At 33.2% G+C, this 17,047-nt stretch overlaps 1 protein-coding gene across 1 annotated transcript in view; it reads right to left on the bottom strand.

Moving 5' to 3' along the window:
• Positions 1-17,047, bottom strand: part of LOC149786029 (E3 ubiquitin-protein ligase rnf213-alpha-like) — a 598,535-nt gene that overhangs the window by 373,248 nt on the left and 208,240 nt on the right. Inside the window, exons 28-29 of the mRNA XM_089976317.1 lie at positions 13,674-13,851; positions 7,282-7,519 (exon numbers count right to left, since the gene is read on the bottom strand). Of these exons, the coding sequence (XP_089832443.1) occupies positions 7,282-7,519; positions 13,674-13,851 (416 nt within the window). The remainder of the gene's footprint in view (positions 1-7,281; positions 7,520-13,673; positions 13,852-17,047) is intronic.

Raw genomic sequence — 17,047 nt, 5'->3', positions numbered from 1 at the left:
TCTTCTTGAAACAAATGGAAAATGTTCTAGTACAAGAGAAAGAAACATATATACTCAGAGATATAAATAAGGACCTTTTCAATACTCAAATAAGGAACAAAACTGGATGGAATTTATCAAATCATTAGGCCTAAACCAGCTGGTAAATGAGCCCACAAGGGTAACAGAAAAATCGAGCACTCTTATTGATCACATTTATACCAACCTACCAGACAATGTGGCTTGTGTTAATGTACCGAATGTTGGTCTTAGTGACCACTATCCTACTTTTTTGATAAGAAAGGTTAAACGCAAGAAAAGTAAGAAAAATACACACAAAACGATCACTTCCAGATTGTTCAAAAATTTTAATGAAGACTAATTTCTCAATGACCTATATAAAGTTCCATGGAATATGATTCAAAATTTGGATGACATAGATGAAGCCATGAGGGTGTGGACTGACTTATTCATGGATGTAGTATCTAAGCATGCACCACTGAAAGTACATTGAGTAAAGACTGAAATTCAACCTAATTGGCTTACTACTGAAATCTTAGATGCTATGAAAATATAAGACCAATTCAAGGCTATGGGAAACCATGCACAATATAAAGTACGGAGAAATAAAATAACAAGTATGATTAAAAAAGCTATAAAAAAAACCTTATTACCAATCATTGCTTGAAAAGCAAAAGAGCAACACAAAATTCCATTTGGAAAGTCTTCAATGAACTCACTGGAGGAACACACAAAAAACAGACAAATAAAATTCACTCACTTCTGGTAAATTACACCATAGTCACTGATGAAACTTACATTGCAAATGTTTTCAATCATTTTTTACACCAACATTACCACAAAGTTAAAAGAACGCATGATAGAAAACAATTTTAATGAACTGAAAAAGTTCCGCAGCAGCAAAATCTCAAATGAGGTATGTTTCTCTATCCCACCAGTATCAAAAAACTTTGTTCAAAAATGTCTCAGTGAACTTGATCCAAGAAAGCTACAGGACTTAATCAGATTGGTCCATGACTCATTAAGTCTTCTGCCTCTGCTATTGTAGATAGCATAACATTCATAATTAAAGTATTGCAACTTCATCTGTCCCCAAAATATGGAAAACTGCAAAAGTAACTCCTATTCATAATTCTGGTTCTAAGGATGATGCTGATAACTACTTACCAATCTCAATACTACCAAACTTGTCAAAATTAATTGAAAAACATGGCCATGACTCATTCATGTCATATTTAACCAAACACTTGCTGTTACATCCTAATCAATCAGGATTTAGGCAGAAACATTCCTGTGAGACTGCCTTGATCTCCCTAACTGATAATTGGCTTCAAGCACTTGACCGAGGTAGAATAATATGATCTGTATTTGTAGATTTCAGGAAAGCTTTTGACATCGTGGATCATGAAAACCTTTTGAAGAAACTGAAAATCTACCAGTGCGGTGAAAGAATTAGACGGTTTACTTCTTACTTAAGTGAGAGAACACAACATGTTTACGTAAATAATGTTCTGTCTGAACCTGAAACAATTAGATATGGAGGACCACAAGGCTCAATTCTAGGTCCATTACTATTCATTTTATTTATTAATGACCACTTTTACTAAGAGACTCAATATCATCTACAGGTCTCTATGCAGATGACACAACATTGTCAGCCATCCAAAACACAAAGCATGAACTCGATTTTTTTTTACAGAATGCCCTAAACAAACTGGAAAACTGGTGCACATGCAATGGCATGGTGGTAAATACTGGTAAAACTAAAATATTACTTATCTCAACACGGCAATGAAGGACAAATCTTGATAGTGATAAACTATGTCTGACATGGAAGGATAACAATTTGCAAATGGACTGTCATGATAGACTACTTGGTGTTCTGGTAGATAATAACCTATCATGGACTGAACATATCAAACATATCAGTAAAAAGTCAATTCAAGTTTATGACTTCTCAGTAGGATAAGACATTTTCTCCCTGAAAGGCAAAGAAAACTATTTTATAACAGTTACATGCAACCCTATTTAGACTACTGTAATACAGTATGGGGTAATTCAAATGATAAAAACATAGCAAAGCTGGCACATCTTTAAAAAAGAGCATCTGGGCTAATATCAGTCCAGAAAGAAAGCAAGGAAAGTTTAGCTGGTAGGTTAAAAATATTACCCATTAAAGACCGAATCTGTTTAAGAAAAGCCAAATTAATGTACAGGATATCTCATAATAGTGCTCCTGAATATTTACAATCACTATTCCAGTATAGGCTACCTGGTAATACTCCCCACCTGCAATCCACGTCTACCAAACAGTATAAAATTCCCAAACCAAATAAGGAGTTATTTAAAAAAAAGTTTCCAATACTCTGGAATAGTATTCCAGTTGCGATTTGAAATGCCCACTCTATTTCCTTCTTCCAAACCCAATATATCCAGTGGCATCAGAGATGCAACTAAAATAAATAAATTCCTTTGTATGAGGGCCTCAAGGTAGATTAGTTTTTAGCTACAGTATTTTCCGGCGTATAAGTCGATACTTTTTGACTTGCAAGTTCGGTCTTCGTCTTATACTCTGAATCAAGTTATATATGGATTGTGTCATTGAAATTGCATCGACTTATATATGAATTACAGTATCCGGTATGCTATTGACATTGCTCTATAATCGGCATAATCGAAAACAGGTCACATAGAAGTACAAATTCATGTTAAATTACTATGTCAATAAATTGTCATGAACTAATATGACTGCGTTTATATTTGTAAGTTTTGTCATTATTTATTTTGCATTCTGCATGTTTTTTCTTATTTCTCAAACATAAAATAAAAGAAAACAATTTACTGTACCGGTAAAAACTTCACCGGGCCGCATAGCACACTTACGGTCTATACTCTATAGTGTACTGTACTAATTCAAAGCATATTGTTTGTTCCTAAAAAAAAAAGATATGAAATAACTGGTCCATTAATATTTGATTTTCCAGTATAATGTTGGACACACGTGCGCAATTACCGGCATAGCTTTTTGATTGATCCAATTGATCCTACAAAGGGATGTAATCCATATTAACTCGAGCATTCTATGATTATTTATAAAATAATGTAGATCATGCATTCTACTGAATCCCCCAAATCATATGTTTCTAATTGTATTCGACAAAGTTTCTCAAACAAATTAGGCTTAAACTACACTAAAATCAGATACATAGATCGACTACCAGTACTCATAGATCATCAGTGATCCATGATTTTTAGTTTTGCAATTCAGTTTAAAGCAAATTGTAATGTCAACACTTCACCTATATTCATTCTTAACCAGCTGACGATTCGGTGTCTCTCTTTGATTATACTGGTTGTTGATAAACTGGTCTTTGGTTTCCAACAACAATCAAAGCCAGTTGCCGCAATTGTTTAGACCTTGATATTGGCTTTAGCTACCGATACTAGTTACCATATTGCCGGTACCCCATTGTTCTTTATCATTAATCCGCATCAATTACGCCACCCGTTTTTAATATCAATGGGATTAAGTACAACAGGAAATGATGCCCACTCCCTTCTCTAGATGTAAATAATGAATTTAGCCATGGGCATTGTTTTCATTGCTAGAGTACAGGCACATTTTAATGAGTTCGGTATATTTTGATCAATCTTTTCAACTGGAAGGAATAATCATAGCATGCACAGCCATGTGGCTCTTGTTGCAATGGATATCATAATTAAAACAAATATGGTTTAAACTAAACTAAAATCAGATATATTGTGAGCGCACGCATGCTTGTGTGTGTGCGCACGAGAGAGAGAGAGTGAGAAATGAAAAAAATTGTCCGTATACAAGATCGTTCTTTTATTCAGGGCGGTTTTTATTTGTAGCTTTTGCAAAGAGAAAAAAGACGGTATTTTGAGTTACCTGACGATTGTGATAATCCTCATGTATTACGAGCCTACTATATTCCATTATCAATAAACATCTCTAAATCAACAATTCATTCTTGTTTTAATTACGATGTACATTGTCACAACAACCACATGGCTATGCAGTGTTATTTACACGGTAATTAAACATGCTTAGCGCTTTGGCTATAATTGAAACCAGACTGAGGGCAAGAATCGACAGAATAGGTCAAATCAGCGAGGCTGCCAGTAGGGAAATGAGGCTTTTTTTAGGGAAATGAAAATCTGTCAACATTTTATTGAAGTCATTGTCCATACAAAATTTGTTATAAGGACAAAAGATCATACCCATTACTTTGTATTCGAACTCGCCGATAAAGATAATAGTGGGGTATATCATTGAATAGATTAGTAATAAAATGTTAATTATATCCAAGTCCAAACAGAACAAACACTTAAAAAATAGTATATATATGAATCGATTTAACGGAGTCCGTAACTTTCAAACTTAAGATAGAAAATGACAAGTTTGTATAAGTTACGTTCGTAACTACATGTAATAAAATGAACTACAACATGGATGTGCTTTCAATTATAATAAAACAAGCATGGACTGTTTATTCAGCTGTGTCAATTGATAACAAAATATAGCAGTTCAGAAGTAAAATCACAAGCATGTTAGCATTGGTAATGCAATTTCACGATTGCCAGTAATATGGAATATCATACAATGATACCATCAATATTCATGCAACCGGAAGTTACTAGTATAAAATACAAAGCCAAGTTATTGACCTGGCCTCGTCTTATACTCCAAATCAACTTATATATGGACGAAGGATGGAAAATTTACAAAATTGGTCAATTCTACTTATACTCCGCATCGACTTTTAGGCCGGAAAATACGGTAGTTGTGTTACCCTCTTTAAATAAGGTCATTATTATTATTATTATTATTATTATTATTCAAACTGGAATATTTATTGATTACCTACTAAACTGGAAATTAAATGTACAAGATTTTGCCCAAAAAAATTTAAATATCATTAAGATTTTGTGATCATAATATCAATGAAAATCATTGAGAAACAGTACTTTACTGATATAAAAAATGAGCCTTGATTCCATATTTAATATAATTTACTTTTTGTCTCTTGTACATTTTGAACAATTTTATTGTTCATTTTGGGAACAATAACTTCTTTTCACAGCTTTCCTCCCTATTTTTCCTTTTCTTTTTTTTGATAACTTAAATTGGATTTAATTACCATCATATGATGAGATTGTTTTCTGTTTTAATTCAGGGTTCCTGCTTTTCTCTTGACCTGAATACAATTTTCTTTGTCATGGACTGTTTTTTTTAAAAATCACCTCCAAAAATGTTTCTAATCATTAATAAAATATGGTCTGTCTAGTCCCATTCCATAATGATCCTTATAACAGTATTCATTCTGCATATTATTTAGCAGATGATCACTGTTAAGAGCCTTCTCACTGGTAAAAAATGTGTTCTTGCCCAATGAAACTTCATGTAATGGAATCTTATGTAAGTAAATGATCATGCTTGCCAAACATGGTGATTTGAATTTTCCAGTGGGAGACGAGTTTGAATAATGGTTTGAAAAATGTACAGAAATGAGAATGGCTGGAATGCAAAGTCAATGGAAATGCAATTTGTCAATCTGTAAGAAAATTGGATGCCAGGTCTAGCATTTTGCAATTTTTGCCATGAAGATTAGAACTACTAGTACCAACTCTACATTAAGAACTAACATGTTAAATAAGAAGTTATACAATTCTAAACTGATTCACTTCAAGAATTTAAGGAGGGGCAATGTATAGATCACTGGTGGATAAGTGATGATATTATTGCCAGATACCCATGTCTATCAAAGATGGTCATATCTTTGCAGACATTTTCATGATCTACAAGAAGAATCATTTTTCAATATTGTAAGTGATATTACTGTTTATATTAGTAAAATAGTCTAGTTGTGTCAGAATTCTGAGTAAAATTAGACTAATTATATCATGATAAATATTTGTTATGGCTGCTCATGGATCAAAGGCCTCATTCAAGTGATCACAATAGCATAATAGTTTGTATATTCAAAAAGTCGAGTCTGCAATACAACTCCCATTTCTTGTGGATGTCATGTAATTATTACAGCTGTATAATATTGTTTAAATTTAATTTGAAGTATTACTCTGGTTAATACAGTGTTGAATGATTCATATCCATTATTTCATCTGAAACCTTTTGAAAGATCTATGAAAAATTACTGGAACTTAGTGAAATACTTTAAAAGCTCAGAAATTTCACTCAAAATGCACTGGTAATTCAATGAAATTTCAGTGAATACCATTGTCAAAATTTTAGTGAAATCTAACCACAATCTTAGTAAAATCTCACCAAATTTTCATAGAAAGCTTAGTGAAATCTTGCCAAAATTTCTGTCCAATTCTCATTAAACATTTTGTGAAATTTTCACTATAATTTCATTAAATTTGATTGAGATCTCACCAAAATTTCTGTGAAAGTTTTGGTAAAATGTTTAGCGAAATCTCACCACAATTTCAGCAAAATTTTAGTAAATTTCAGTCACTAAAAGTTCAGTGATATTTGGTGAGATCTCACCAAACTTTTAGTGACATCTCACAAATATACTGACCAAAACTGTCAGTGAAATTTCCTTAAATTTAACAAAAATAACAGTGAAATTTCCTTGAAATTTCAGTCACATTTTCACTAGGGAAAGAACACCAAATAAACATATATAATATCTCAAAGTCAGTATCTTCATTTACTGATTGCTAACTTTAAGACCTGTGATAACATAGCATTCCAGTATAAACATGAACTAAAGCTGTCAACAGCTCTAGGGATAAGATATTGAATTTAGTTCATTAGATCACTGCAGACAAAAGCATTTTTTTTTTTTAAGAAGTTCAAATTTTAATAATGTAGAAAATTAACTTTATATGATTAAAACTATATAATTTCTTATATCAAGGAATCAGCTTCTTATCCCATGAAATGTGCTAATTATTATTGCATACACTAGAATGTGATTTCCTAATATGCTATATATACTATATAAAACAAGAGTCTTGTCACTCTGTGTAAGTAAATCTTATTTTGAGCTAATACTCTTGCACTCCCATGTTGCAGAACAATTCAAGTGCAGTTTCTACACATTTCGTGTGTAAGAAATGCTCTTATTACCCTCTGAACACTAATTCTTTTAATATTTTCTACACATGCTTCTATCAAAGTGGTGCTGCAAAATATCTGCTGAATTTCCTCATAAATTAATCAGGAAAATGTCACAGGGGGTACAAACAAAACTGACTAGTTTGAACATTTTAAGCCTTGCAGCTAATTACCTCATGTGCAATGTCCAGGTGGAAGATGCGAGGTGTGGTAGACCCAGGTGATTTTATGTGGTTCAGAAGAATCTGCATCACATGTGTGACATTTAGCTCTTTGTCCTGGAGACGGATGGTGATGAAATCCATAGCTTTATAGTGGGAATTTTGTTTGGCAAGCTCTTCACTTCTTCTCATAACATAAAGAGATTTTCCCATGCCTGCTTGATGGGATTTTACAACACGTACACAGGACCTGGCAAAACAACAAAGCATACAGTATGTAATAACTCCAAAACCCAAAATCTAGAATTCTTTCTCAAATACAAGTACTGTGAATGACACATTATAAACCCACCCCAGATGTGTCCCCACCCCCACAAAAAAAACTGCTAATTTTATTTTGCATTTTTAAAAACATGCTCTACTAATTACATTATCTCTCTCTCTCTCTCTCTCCAGTAAAATCAAAACTTCTCAAAACTGAATTCTGGGCTGCAAGGTTTTCAGTTTTGAGAGGTTTCACTGTAAAATGATTTTAATTTAGGATGCTTTCAATACAATTTTATCAGATTATGTCCAGTGGATTTTTAAAAGTCATTCATAAAGCCTTTTAACTTTTCTTAGTATTATTATATTAGATGGTGAAGCAGCAGCATTTGTAATAGTTTTAAATTCCTCTACGGCATGATGATCTGTGCTAAATTTGATCAAACTTAGTCTATAGAGATTTGAGAAGTTTCAAAAATAGGATGCATGATGGACAGTGGCTTCCATAAGCTCAGTTGTCCATATTAAGCCAGTAGTTAGGTGAAGTAAAACTGGATTAACTGCTTAAAGGACATAAAAAGACTGCAAGATCATCATTGGCATACCTACAGTGTCACATGGGTTTTATCTGGCATACATTCTAAACTTTCCAGGATGAACAGATCTAAAAACAAAGAGTACCAATCAAGATGATCCTATCACAAACCAGCAAGATATCAAAATATACAGCATATACATGCTTATAAATCAACATTTTTTCAAACTCAAATTTGAATCATGCAAAGTAGGAGTCATCATATAAGTGTGACATACAGACAAATTTGATAAATCTAGGGGTAATGGGTTGGAATCTATAGATGTCTGCAGTACACAATGATACTCTCAATCCAAATTATTTTTTATGTTTTTATGCCCCTATTCCCATTAAAAAGTGCATATATAGTATGAACTGTCTTATCTGTTTCATGATGGTATTCATTACATCATGCTAACATCAACAGTTATTTGGATTTTAATAATTTGAAAAGATTACCTGTAATTACCTGTAATTAAATCCTATCCAATGCAGAGTCAATGTTATTTACTGAGATGCTGCCAGGATTTTACCCCACCCCCGTCACCAAAATGAAGGGTATGTAGAAAAAGAGTGAGAAGAGGGGGAGTAGGAAACAGTTAAAATTAAATATATTTACTTAACACTCAAATATCCATCTTTCTTTCTGCCTGCTTCATTCTTTTAAAGCTCTGTTAACATCAAAATCTTCATAAGATGTCTCCTCATTAATCTGTTTATGGTTTATAAGGTTAATCTGTTTCTTATCTTTGTATGAATAGTGTTCTGTCCTGAGAACCCCTTTCATAGTCTGCTGTCTGAAGAGGCATACACACAGCTAGCTTGAACAAGCTGGGAAACTGTTCATTATTGTTGATATTTACAATTTTCCACAGCTCATAGTACTGTCTCTTGGATATCTCTGTCTCAGAATAAGATTTTTTTATACTGATATGAGGTCTGCCACATTTCACTTTGCCAGATTTCTTATCTGTTCCATAATGGTGTAATAGCGTTATAAAACCATCACTGCTATAGTCTGCTTGTTCAGAAAGAGGCATTTGATCTAAACAAAATTTAGGATTTTATTTTTTTGGTTTATCCTAACCCTTAGAGTGCTCAAGAGTTTTTAGCACAACACCCTTCAGTATTGAAATATTTATGAAAAGAAATGAAAATTGCACTCTACTTTCCAACTGTTTGGAATTCTGACTTTTCTACATTTGATTTCAAAACACAGTTGAATAGGGGGGTTGATCAGCAGGCAGTCTGTTTTTGTCCATCCTGCATGTATACTGGAACCCAGGCTCTTGTATCATTGCTTACAATTTACCTATAAATTATAGTGTGACTCCACTATAGCACGCGCTGTTATAACATGATTTTGGATATAAGATGATTTTGAATATAAGATGATTTTGGATATAACATGAATTTGGATATAACATGATTTTGGATATAACATTGATTTTGGCATGGCTCCTGAGATATTATAAACATGTATTTTTCTCAATCATGAACATTTTTGTTTTATTTCTTAGAAATATGAAAACTAATGTGTATAAAGTTTATTATCATTTTGCGTAAGAGATCATGTATGAATTCTAATAATAAATGATGATGGTGTGGCTGCTGCAATTCCATATACATGTATTTTTCTCCTACATGGAAAAGGGTTTTTCTTCTTACAAGTATGAAAAATAACTTGTAAAATGTTTATTCAGTGATCACGCTGGCCTAGCCAATGTCACAAATTGTGATTACTTTCCTTACTGGCAACAAAATATACTATCTGACAAGTTGGTTTTTTTTGACAATAGTGGCAGTTTAAACTTTTATATACAACCTTGGATTCAGAGTAATGAAATTCAGAGGAACTGTGAAAGGAAACTACAAATATGATATAAAATGCACTGGAATTTATTTATTATTAGATAAACAAATTCTATGTTCATACTGGCAAACCATCTTAACAGTGCATTGTTATATCATAATCCGCTGATTTTGACATCTGGCCTGAGTATTGTATGCTGTGAGATAATTTTTTTATTCAGTTATTTTTTTACACCTCTTGTAGCGGAGATCAACTGGACAAGACACTATCTTATAATGGATCTTTCGGACAAAATAGTGTCAGACTATTGGCTGCTTGCTAGTAATTAATATATTTAGACTGACTTTTGTATGTGGATGGTAAATAAAATTCTTCTTCTTTCACTCAAAGAATTAAATCCTTCAGAATCACTAACTTTTTTTGTAGTAATCCCTGTCAGAACAGAACACCTGTTGGCCTTTTTTTCTGATGCATGTGTAAAAGGCCGTATCACCCTGCTACCAGAAATGTCACCAAAAAAAAAAAACGAGATCTACTTCTTGGACTATCCAATAGTCATGCTACTGGGACTAGCTACAATCGACCAACTTTTGAAGGCAGGAACAGTAACTGCTACAATAGACCAAACAATGGCTAAGTACTTTGTCTTTCAAATGTACACAGAAAAAAGTTTTCCTGAAACTTCAAAGAAAACTGATTACCTTTGAAAAAAACAATTGTTTTGTATCAATACTAAGCAAATTAAATTTTTTTTAGTCTCAATCAATGTTCTAAGGTTATCTGATGTTGTCGCCTCAACAAGAAACAGTCATATGTTTGGTCCTCCAAAGCTGTCCTTAGCAGAAACTTCAATAACACACGTCCTACATCCTAAGAAAGCCAACTACAATCTTCAATAACAAAAATTATGCTTTCATGAAAGTCAGCACCAAATTTAAATAAAAGCAATCAAATCTGATGGATTTTTGCATATTTCAAAGTGACTGAAACATGTTTATTGTGCCATGAAAGTTTCATTTCTGCAGGCAATAATTTATGATTTTGGTCACTTCCAATGGCAGGATAATACACAAAATTATATTTCCCATTTTACTGGCCATCAAGGTAACTGAAGATGGGGTATCATGCAGAGATGTTTGTTACACTTTTAATTCATTCATGTTTTCATTTCCCTATTGATAGCCTTATCCCCTGGGTAGCCTCAGCAAGACAACAGGTCAATTTAAGTACATGTACATGTAGCACGTAAACAACAATAGCCATGTGCTATTTGTGACAACTGTAGCTATCTGTTTAGTGACAACTGGATATAGATCAAAACAAGGACTCTCAATTTTTTAATATGTGTGTTATTTGTGATTTCTAATGGGATACAAGAATTTAATAACATGTGATCTATGCACGAATTCATGGATTTCTTATATACATGTACAGCACTTGATGGATTATGGATTGTACTACACAAATGTAAGTTGTCAATACACAATTTTCAGTCTAGTTTATCTTCATATAATCAAAAGCACTCATTTTTGCACCCACTTGTAACACCCCACACCCTGTCTCTCGAGTATATTTAAGGTAAATACATAATTTTCTTCACCTAACAGAATTGGTTATAACATGGTTCAGTCCATAACATGGGTTCTATGGACCCCAACCACTGTTTTATGGCAGGTCACACTGTACATATAAAATATAGGTAAACTCTAAGCAACAATATGAGCTTCTGTGATTGGACTCCCATTCAACATCACTGGTATTACCATTAACACTTTTTCAGCTCCAATAATTGTACATGCTTCAAAACTTTTTAATCATTCTCAAATCACTATCATCAGCCGGGGCCCAGAGTGGCCAAGTGGTCTAAAATGCTCACCATTCTGGATGGTTGCCATCTCACCTCTGTCTGCGTGGGTTCAAGTCCAACGCTCAGCTAGCATGGGTACATGGGAAGGCCTGCCAGTAGCTTCTCGTGGGTCGGTGGTTCTTCCCTGGGTATTCCAGGGTTCTTCCTCCACCTGTTATACTGGCTGCCATGTATAGCCTATCTTGTGCTGAAAAATGGCGTTAAACCCTAGAACAACAACAACAACAACTATCATCAGCCAAGCTGAAACATGTTGGGAGTCAGCCATTTTGGGTTTTCTCTGTAGTTCATATTTTAAACATGTGATCAATGTGAGGTTAAACCTAAGACAGAATGATTGTTTCAGGGCCCAGTGTGCTTTTCAAATTTATTCTGACAACCATTTATGTCAGCTAAAAAAGTACCCATATATGTAAACAAGTTGCCTACCTGAACAAAGACATATGTAGCGACAAGTGCTATGAGACATCAACTGGTAGCATGACTTGTGTTTTAACAAGCACACAAGTTAAATAATAACTGCATACCTCACAAAGTACATTTTATATGCAAGACTTTAATCTAATCAATGCAGAATTAATGCATCATTGTACTCAATGTCCACAAATTCATACAAATTCTGCATGATTCTTGCACTCTTGTCTATTGTTTCTGTTTTTGAGCAAGTCTGAAAAACTGGAATTTGTGTTTTGTTGTATAAGCAAAGTGTTTAATGCAATACATGTTTTACCTTAATTTACATTTTCCTTTTTTACAAGTTATATTTAATTCCCAAATGATATTTACCCAAGTATTCTGCCAGTGGATGTGGCATGATAAGCTTTTGGCTTTTAAAAACTGTCTTGTATATAAAAGCAGTGCTAACTTTGTTTTCAAGTTAACATTCCTTTTTAATAGAGCCATAAATTAAATACTTGTTTATTACCAAATAGAGTTCTACAAATTCCTGTGAATGTTTGAACTTAATTCCTTAGCTTGACAGGCAGCATCATTTTTGTTTTCCCATCAGACAACATTTTGATCAAGCCACAAGCTTGATACTGGCTCAGTACCAAGAATGTTTATGTGAACTCTGTGATCTTGCTCTATAGTACACTCCGCTGCATCCTTGAATTGATTTCACAGGCTGGATGATCAAATGTGTTACTTAAAGAGCCAAAGTTCATTTCTACAAAAGCACCTGCATATAACAGTGAAGCCAAGAAAATGAAGTCAGACGATATTTATTTAGACTAGATGGCAATTCATAATGACTAGATGATAAAGTATTTCACAACTTTATCAGACAATGAGGACATATTCTTGGACTTTGTACAAGATGATATTAATGACATTTACAGAATACTTTGAATGACAAATACGGAATTAACTTTGTTGTCTATTTATAAGATGTATGAATATTCTGAATGGAATATTTCTGAATTACTATTTACATACTGGTATGTGATCTATAATTGAATTTATGGATTTGTCAGAGATTTAAAATATCAAGCATTATGGACTTTCTAGCATTTTATTACTTGAAGATGGTCCAATTGTAATTTGTCAATTTATTTTTGACATGATATAATTGTATTTTATACTGTGTTGTCTTTATTCTTTTGCTATCTATATATATATCCATTTTGGCTTGTTTATTTTTCCAAATTGAAACTCTGACTCACTGATGACAGTCACCCTTTCAGACAGATTTGGCTTGCAAAATACATCTGACTTGTATTATTACAAAAAAGAAATTGATTTTTTGTGACACTAAAAGGTGGGAGGGGGGCAATTTTGCAATTGAGTAGACTTATAACTGTGTCAATATGGTAGTTTGGGTTCAGACAATAAAAATCAAAACTGAAACAGGATTTAAAACTTCTAGATAAAACTATAAACTGTACCTGTCAAAGTCAACAACTGAAGCTGCATTGCCCTCCAACACTTTAAAGTTTCTCCTCACATTGTGCTGAATTTCAATAATGGGAAAAGGTGGTCGCCGGAACTTGTCAAGAGCAGCAATGATGTGTGATTTGTATTCATTCTCTGAGCTGCAGATCACAACTAGTCTGTACTGAACACCTGAAAATAATGCAGTCAAATAAATGTTAAGCCTCATCTGTAATCACTGTTTCCAGCATCAATGTCCCCTTCATGTTGGCCCTAGCCTTCATCTGTGACAAATAAACCACATTGTATATTCAACATCTGTTGGTTAACCATTGCACCACATTTTAACAATCCTTTGATGCAAAAACAAAACAAACAACATTTTATCCCAAAAATGTGAGACTAAGATCACCTACCTGGCTGACATCTACCTAACATTTAATTGGTAAAGAAATGTTAACTAGTACGATGCCTTCTGATTTTATACTTTTAGTAATGGTAGACATATACCTTGCTGTACATTTTCATTAGAAAGCTCTGGTGGCTTAGTGGTTAGAGCGTCCGCCTCAGAAGTGGGAAGTCATGGGTTCGAACCCCAGCTGAGTCATATAAAAAACTTACAAAAATGGCAATAACAGCTGCTCAGCATTAAGAAGATAGTGTTAGGACTGGTCAGCCTGGTGTCAGAATAATGTGACTGGGTGGGACATCATGCTACATGTCTGCGGCATGATGCCCCAGTGCTAGACATCACTATAAACTGCCACACAGCAGACATGGTAGTGATATGACTGAAATTTTTTTAAAGCTATGTTAAAAATCCTAATCACACACACACACACATTTTCCATAGTATGCTCTTCAAAAGGATGGAACACCATGGAAAAACAAGGAAAAACCTGATAAACAGTGCAAAAATGAAATATTTTGCAGAATTTATCATGGAAACCATGGACATTATGCATGGAAATGGCTGGTCATGTCTGGAAAACTATGAATAGTTTGGACATGGAATTTTTTTGTTATATTTCAGCATCAAAAACCCTGGAAAAGTAGTTAGTCAATTTTCAAGATTGGCAATAAATAATATTATTTTTAATTTCTTCTGCTCAATTGATTAGGGTTAGCCATGCAGAAAAATTTCACCAATTCTCATGAACTTCTCACATGTTGCACATGAGAACTGCAAATAGGGTAGATATTGGAAGTTCATGTGCGCATATTGTTAAATCTTGTGAGCCAAAGAAAAGCTAACCAAATTTTCAGATGTGCAGATTTTGGACTTCTAATCTGACACATGTTCAATTTGTTCTAAGCTGGATTTTCTCAAATGTGTGTTTCACATGAGCAATTGGACTTCAATATTCTGTGCAAATGTTGGATATCTGGCATGACACCCAGATTAATGTCCAACAGACATTTCGCTGGAATACAATATTACTCAAGGACAGGATTCTAATGTTTAATTAAGTGTCCCATCTGCACAGAGTATTCAGTGGATCTTAAATGGTGGTATAAAAAAACTGAATTTTTAAACAATTTCAAGAAGCAAATGTACAAGAAACAATTTTATGTTAACAATGTCCTCAATGAAATAATAATAATAATAACAACAACAACAATACTAATAATAATAATAATAATGACTTTATTTAAAGAAGAAGCTGATTTTGTCAACTGACTAATCTTCCATGAGGCCTTCTACAATGACATTTGTATAAATGTATACATATATAATGCACAATTTTTACAAGATGAGGTGTCTTTCAACAACAAAATGTTATTAAAAACTGGATAATTAACCTACTGCTACAATAAAATATGCATAAGGCTTCAAGGATGAGTACATACAGGATTAATACAAAGAGCAGTAGAGAACATGTGTAAAACATTGTAGGTAAGTACATGATAACAATGCTGTAAAAAGTAGAAGTACTGAATTAACAAAATCATATCAATGATTGTTTCTGTAGATGTTGACTAATAAATTGTTTGAAAGTTTGGCATTAGTCTGCTAACTTTAATGAAGATTATATTTTATTTCCAAAACTTCCATCTTGTTACATTTAATATTACCAGATTTATACATTTCTGAATGTGGTAAATATCAAAACTTTTAATAATAATAATAATAATCAAAATAATAAACTCCATATTTAGAAACAGAAGATAAGTAAATAAATGTCACTTTAATTCCTGCATTAAACATTTCCATACAATATCAGTACTTAAATAATAAGTATTTTTAGAAAAAAGGGGGGAAAATTCAGTAATCATTTTCAAAAAGTCCATTCTTCTGAATCTTTCACACCTAACATTATGAATATTATACCAGTCCCATTTATTATTACTGTAAGTGTTGTTGTGAATACTGCGAAATAGTATTATTAAGCTCATGGTGATTATTATTATTATTGTTATTATTATTATTATTATCTGCTGCCCAGATAATAATAATAATAATTTTCATACAAAATACAAATTTTAAAAAGTATATAGTTTTTGCTTTATTTGAGACAAACCTTTTCCATTCCACCTGCATTCTAAAAAGAATTAAGTTTGCTTTTTAAAAAATGAAATCTAATAATAAAATCACGCAAAAGGCCTAGTTCGGTATTGAGATCTTAACAGCTGCTATTTGTCTTGTTTACAGTTCTAGAGACTGGTTTACAAACCTCCAAAAATGCACACAATATATGAGATGTTAGAAGACAAAATTACCATGAGAGCCTCATTTTGAAAAAAGCTCCATTTTTATACTGAACCATCACAATTTAGCCTGTTAATCTGGGAACTTTTATTGCAAACAGTACCAATAGATGTGCAGCAACTGATCCTAGAACCCTGGAAAATAATTTGAATCTATAGAGGTATCATGTTGGTGAGTAAAATCAAGATGAAGGTTTGTGAATCAGCTTGATTTATGCAAATTCAAAAGGCCTTATACCGGATTGCCACATGTATTATATTTTTAAAAAGTTTGTGAACAGTGGCAATGTTTCTTTGATTATTTGTTGGAATAGTTTTCAAGTGTGACTCATTTCTGAAGCTAATTTAGGAAGCAATCAGCTATCAGCAGAGCCCACCAAAAACAAGGTTTAGAAGTCTTGGTTGACAGAGTGTTACCTTGTGAAGCACTCCAGCCATAAAAAAAGAGGGGGGGGGCTATTCTTTGCACATAATGCAAACAACACATTGACATACATCCACTTGGTTCTGAACAGGATTCTCTCAGAGAATCCAGCAGAGAAGTTTGAACACCAGAACTATCCAGTCCCTAGTGAGTGTAGTGATGAACACTAATTACACTTGCATTACCTTCAAACCACTTTGAACCCTATTGAATTTATATTTGAATTGTAGCCATTGCAACACTGTGTGACAATAT

Source organism: Sinohyriopsis cumingii, chromosome 12 (assembly GCF_028554795.1).
Source record: "Sinohyriopsis cumingii isolate HCF-2022 chromosome 12, ASM2855479v2, whole genome shotgun sequence".
NCBI lineage: Eukaryota > Metazoa > Mollusca > Bivalvia > Unionida > Unionidae > Sinohyriopsis > Sinohyriopsis cumingii.
The sequence above is the reverse complement of the archived record's forward strand: the minus strand, read 5'-3'. Positions and strand labels throughout refer to the sequence as shown.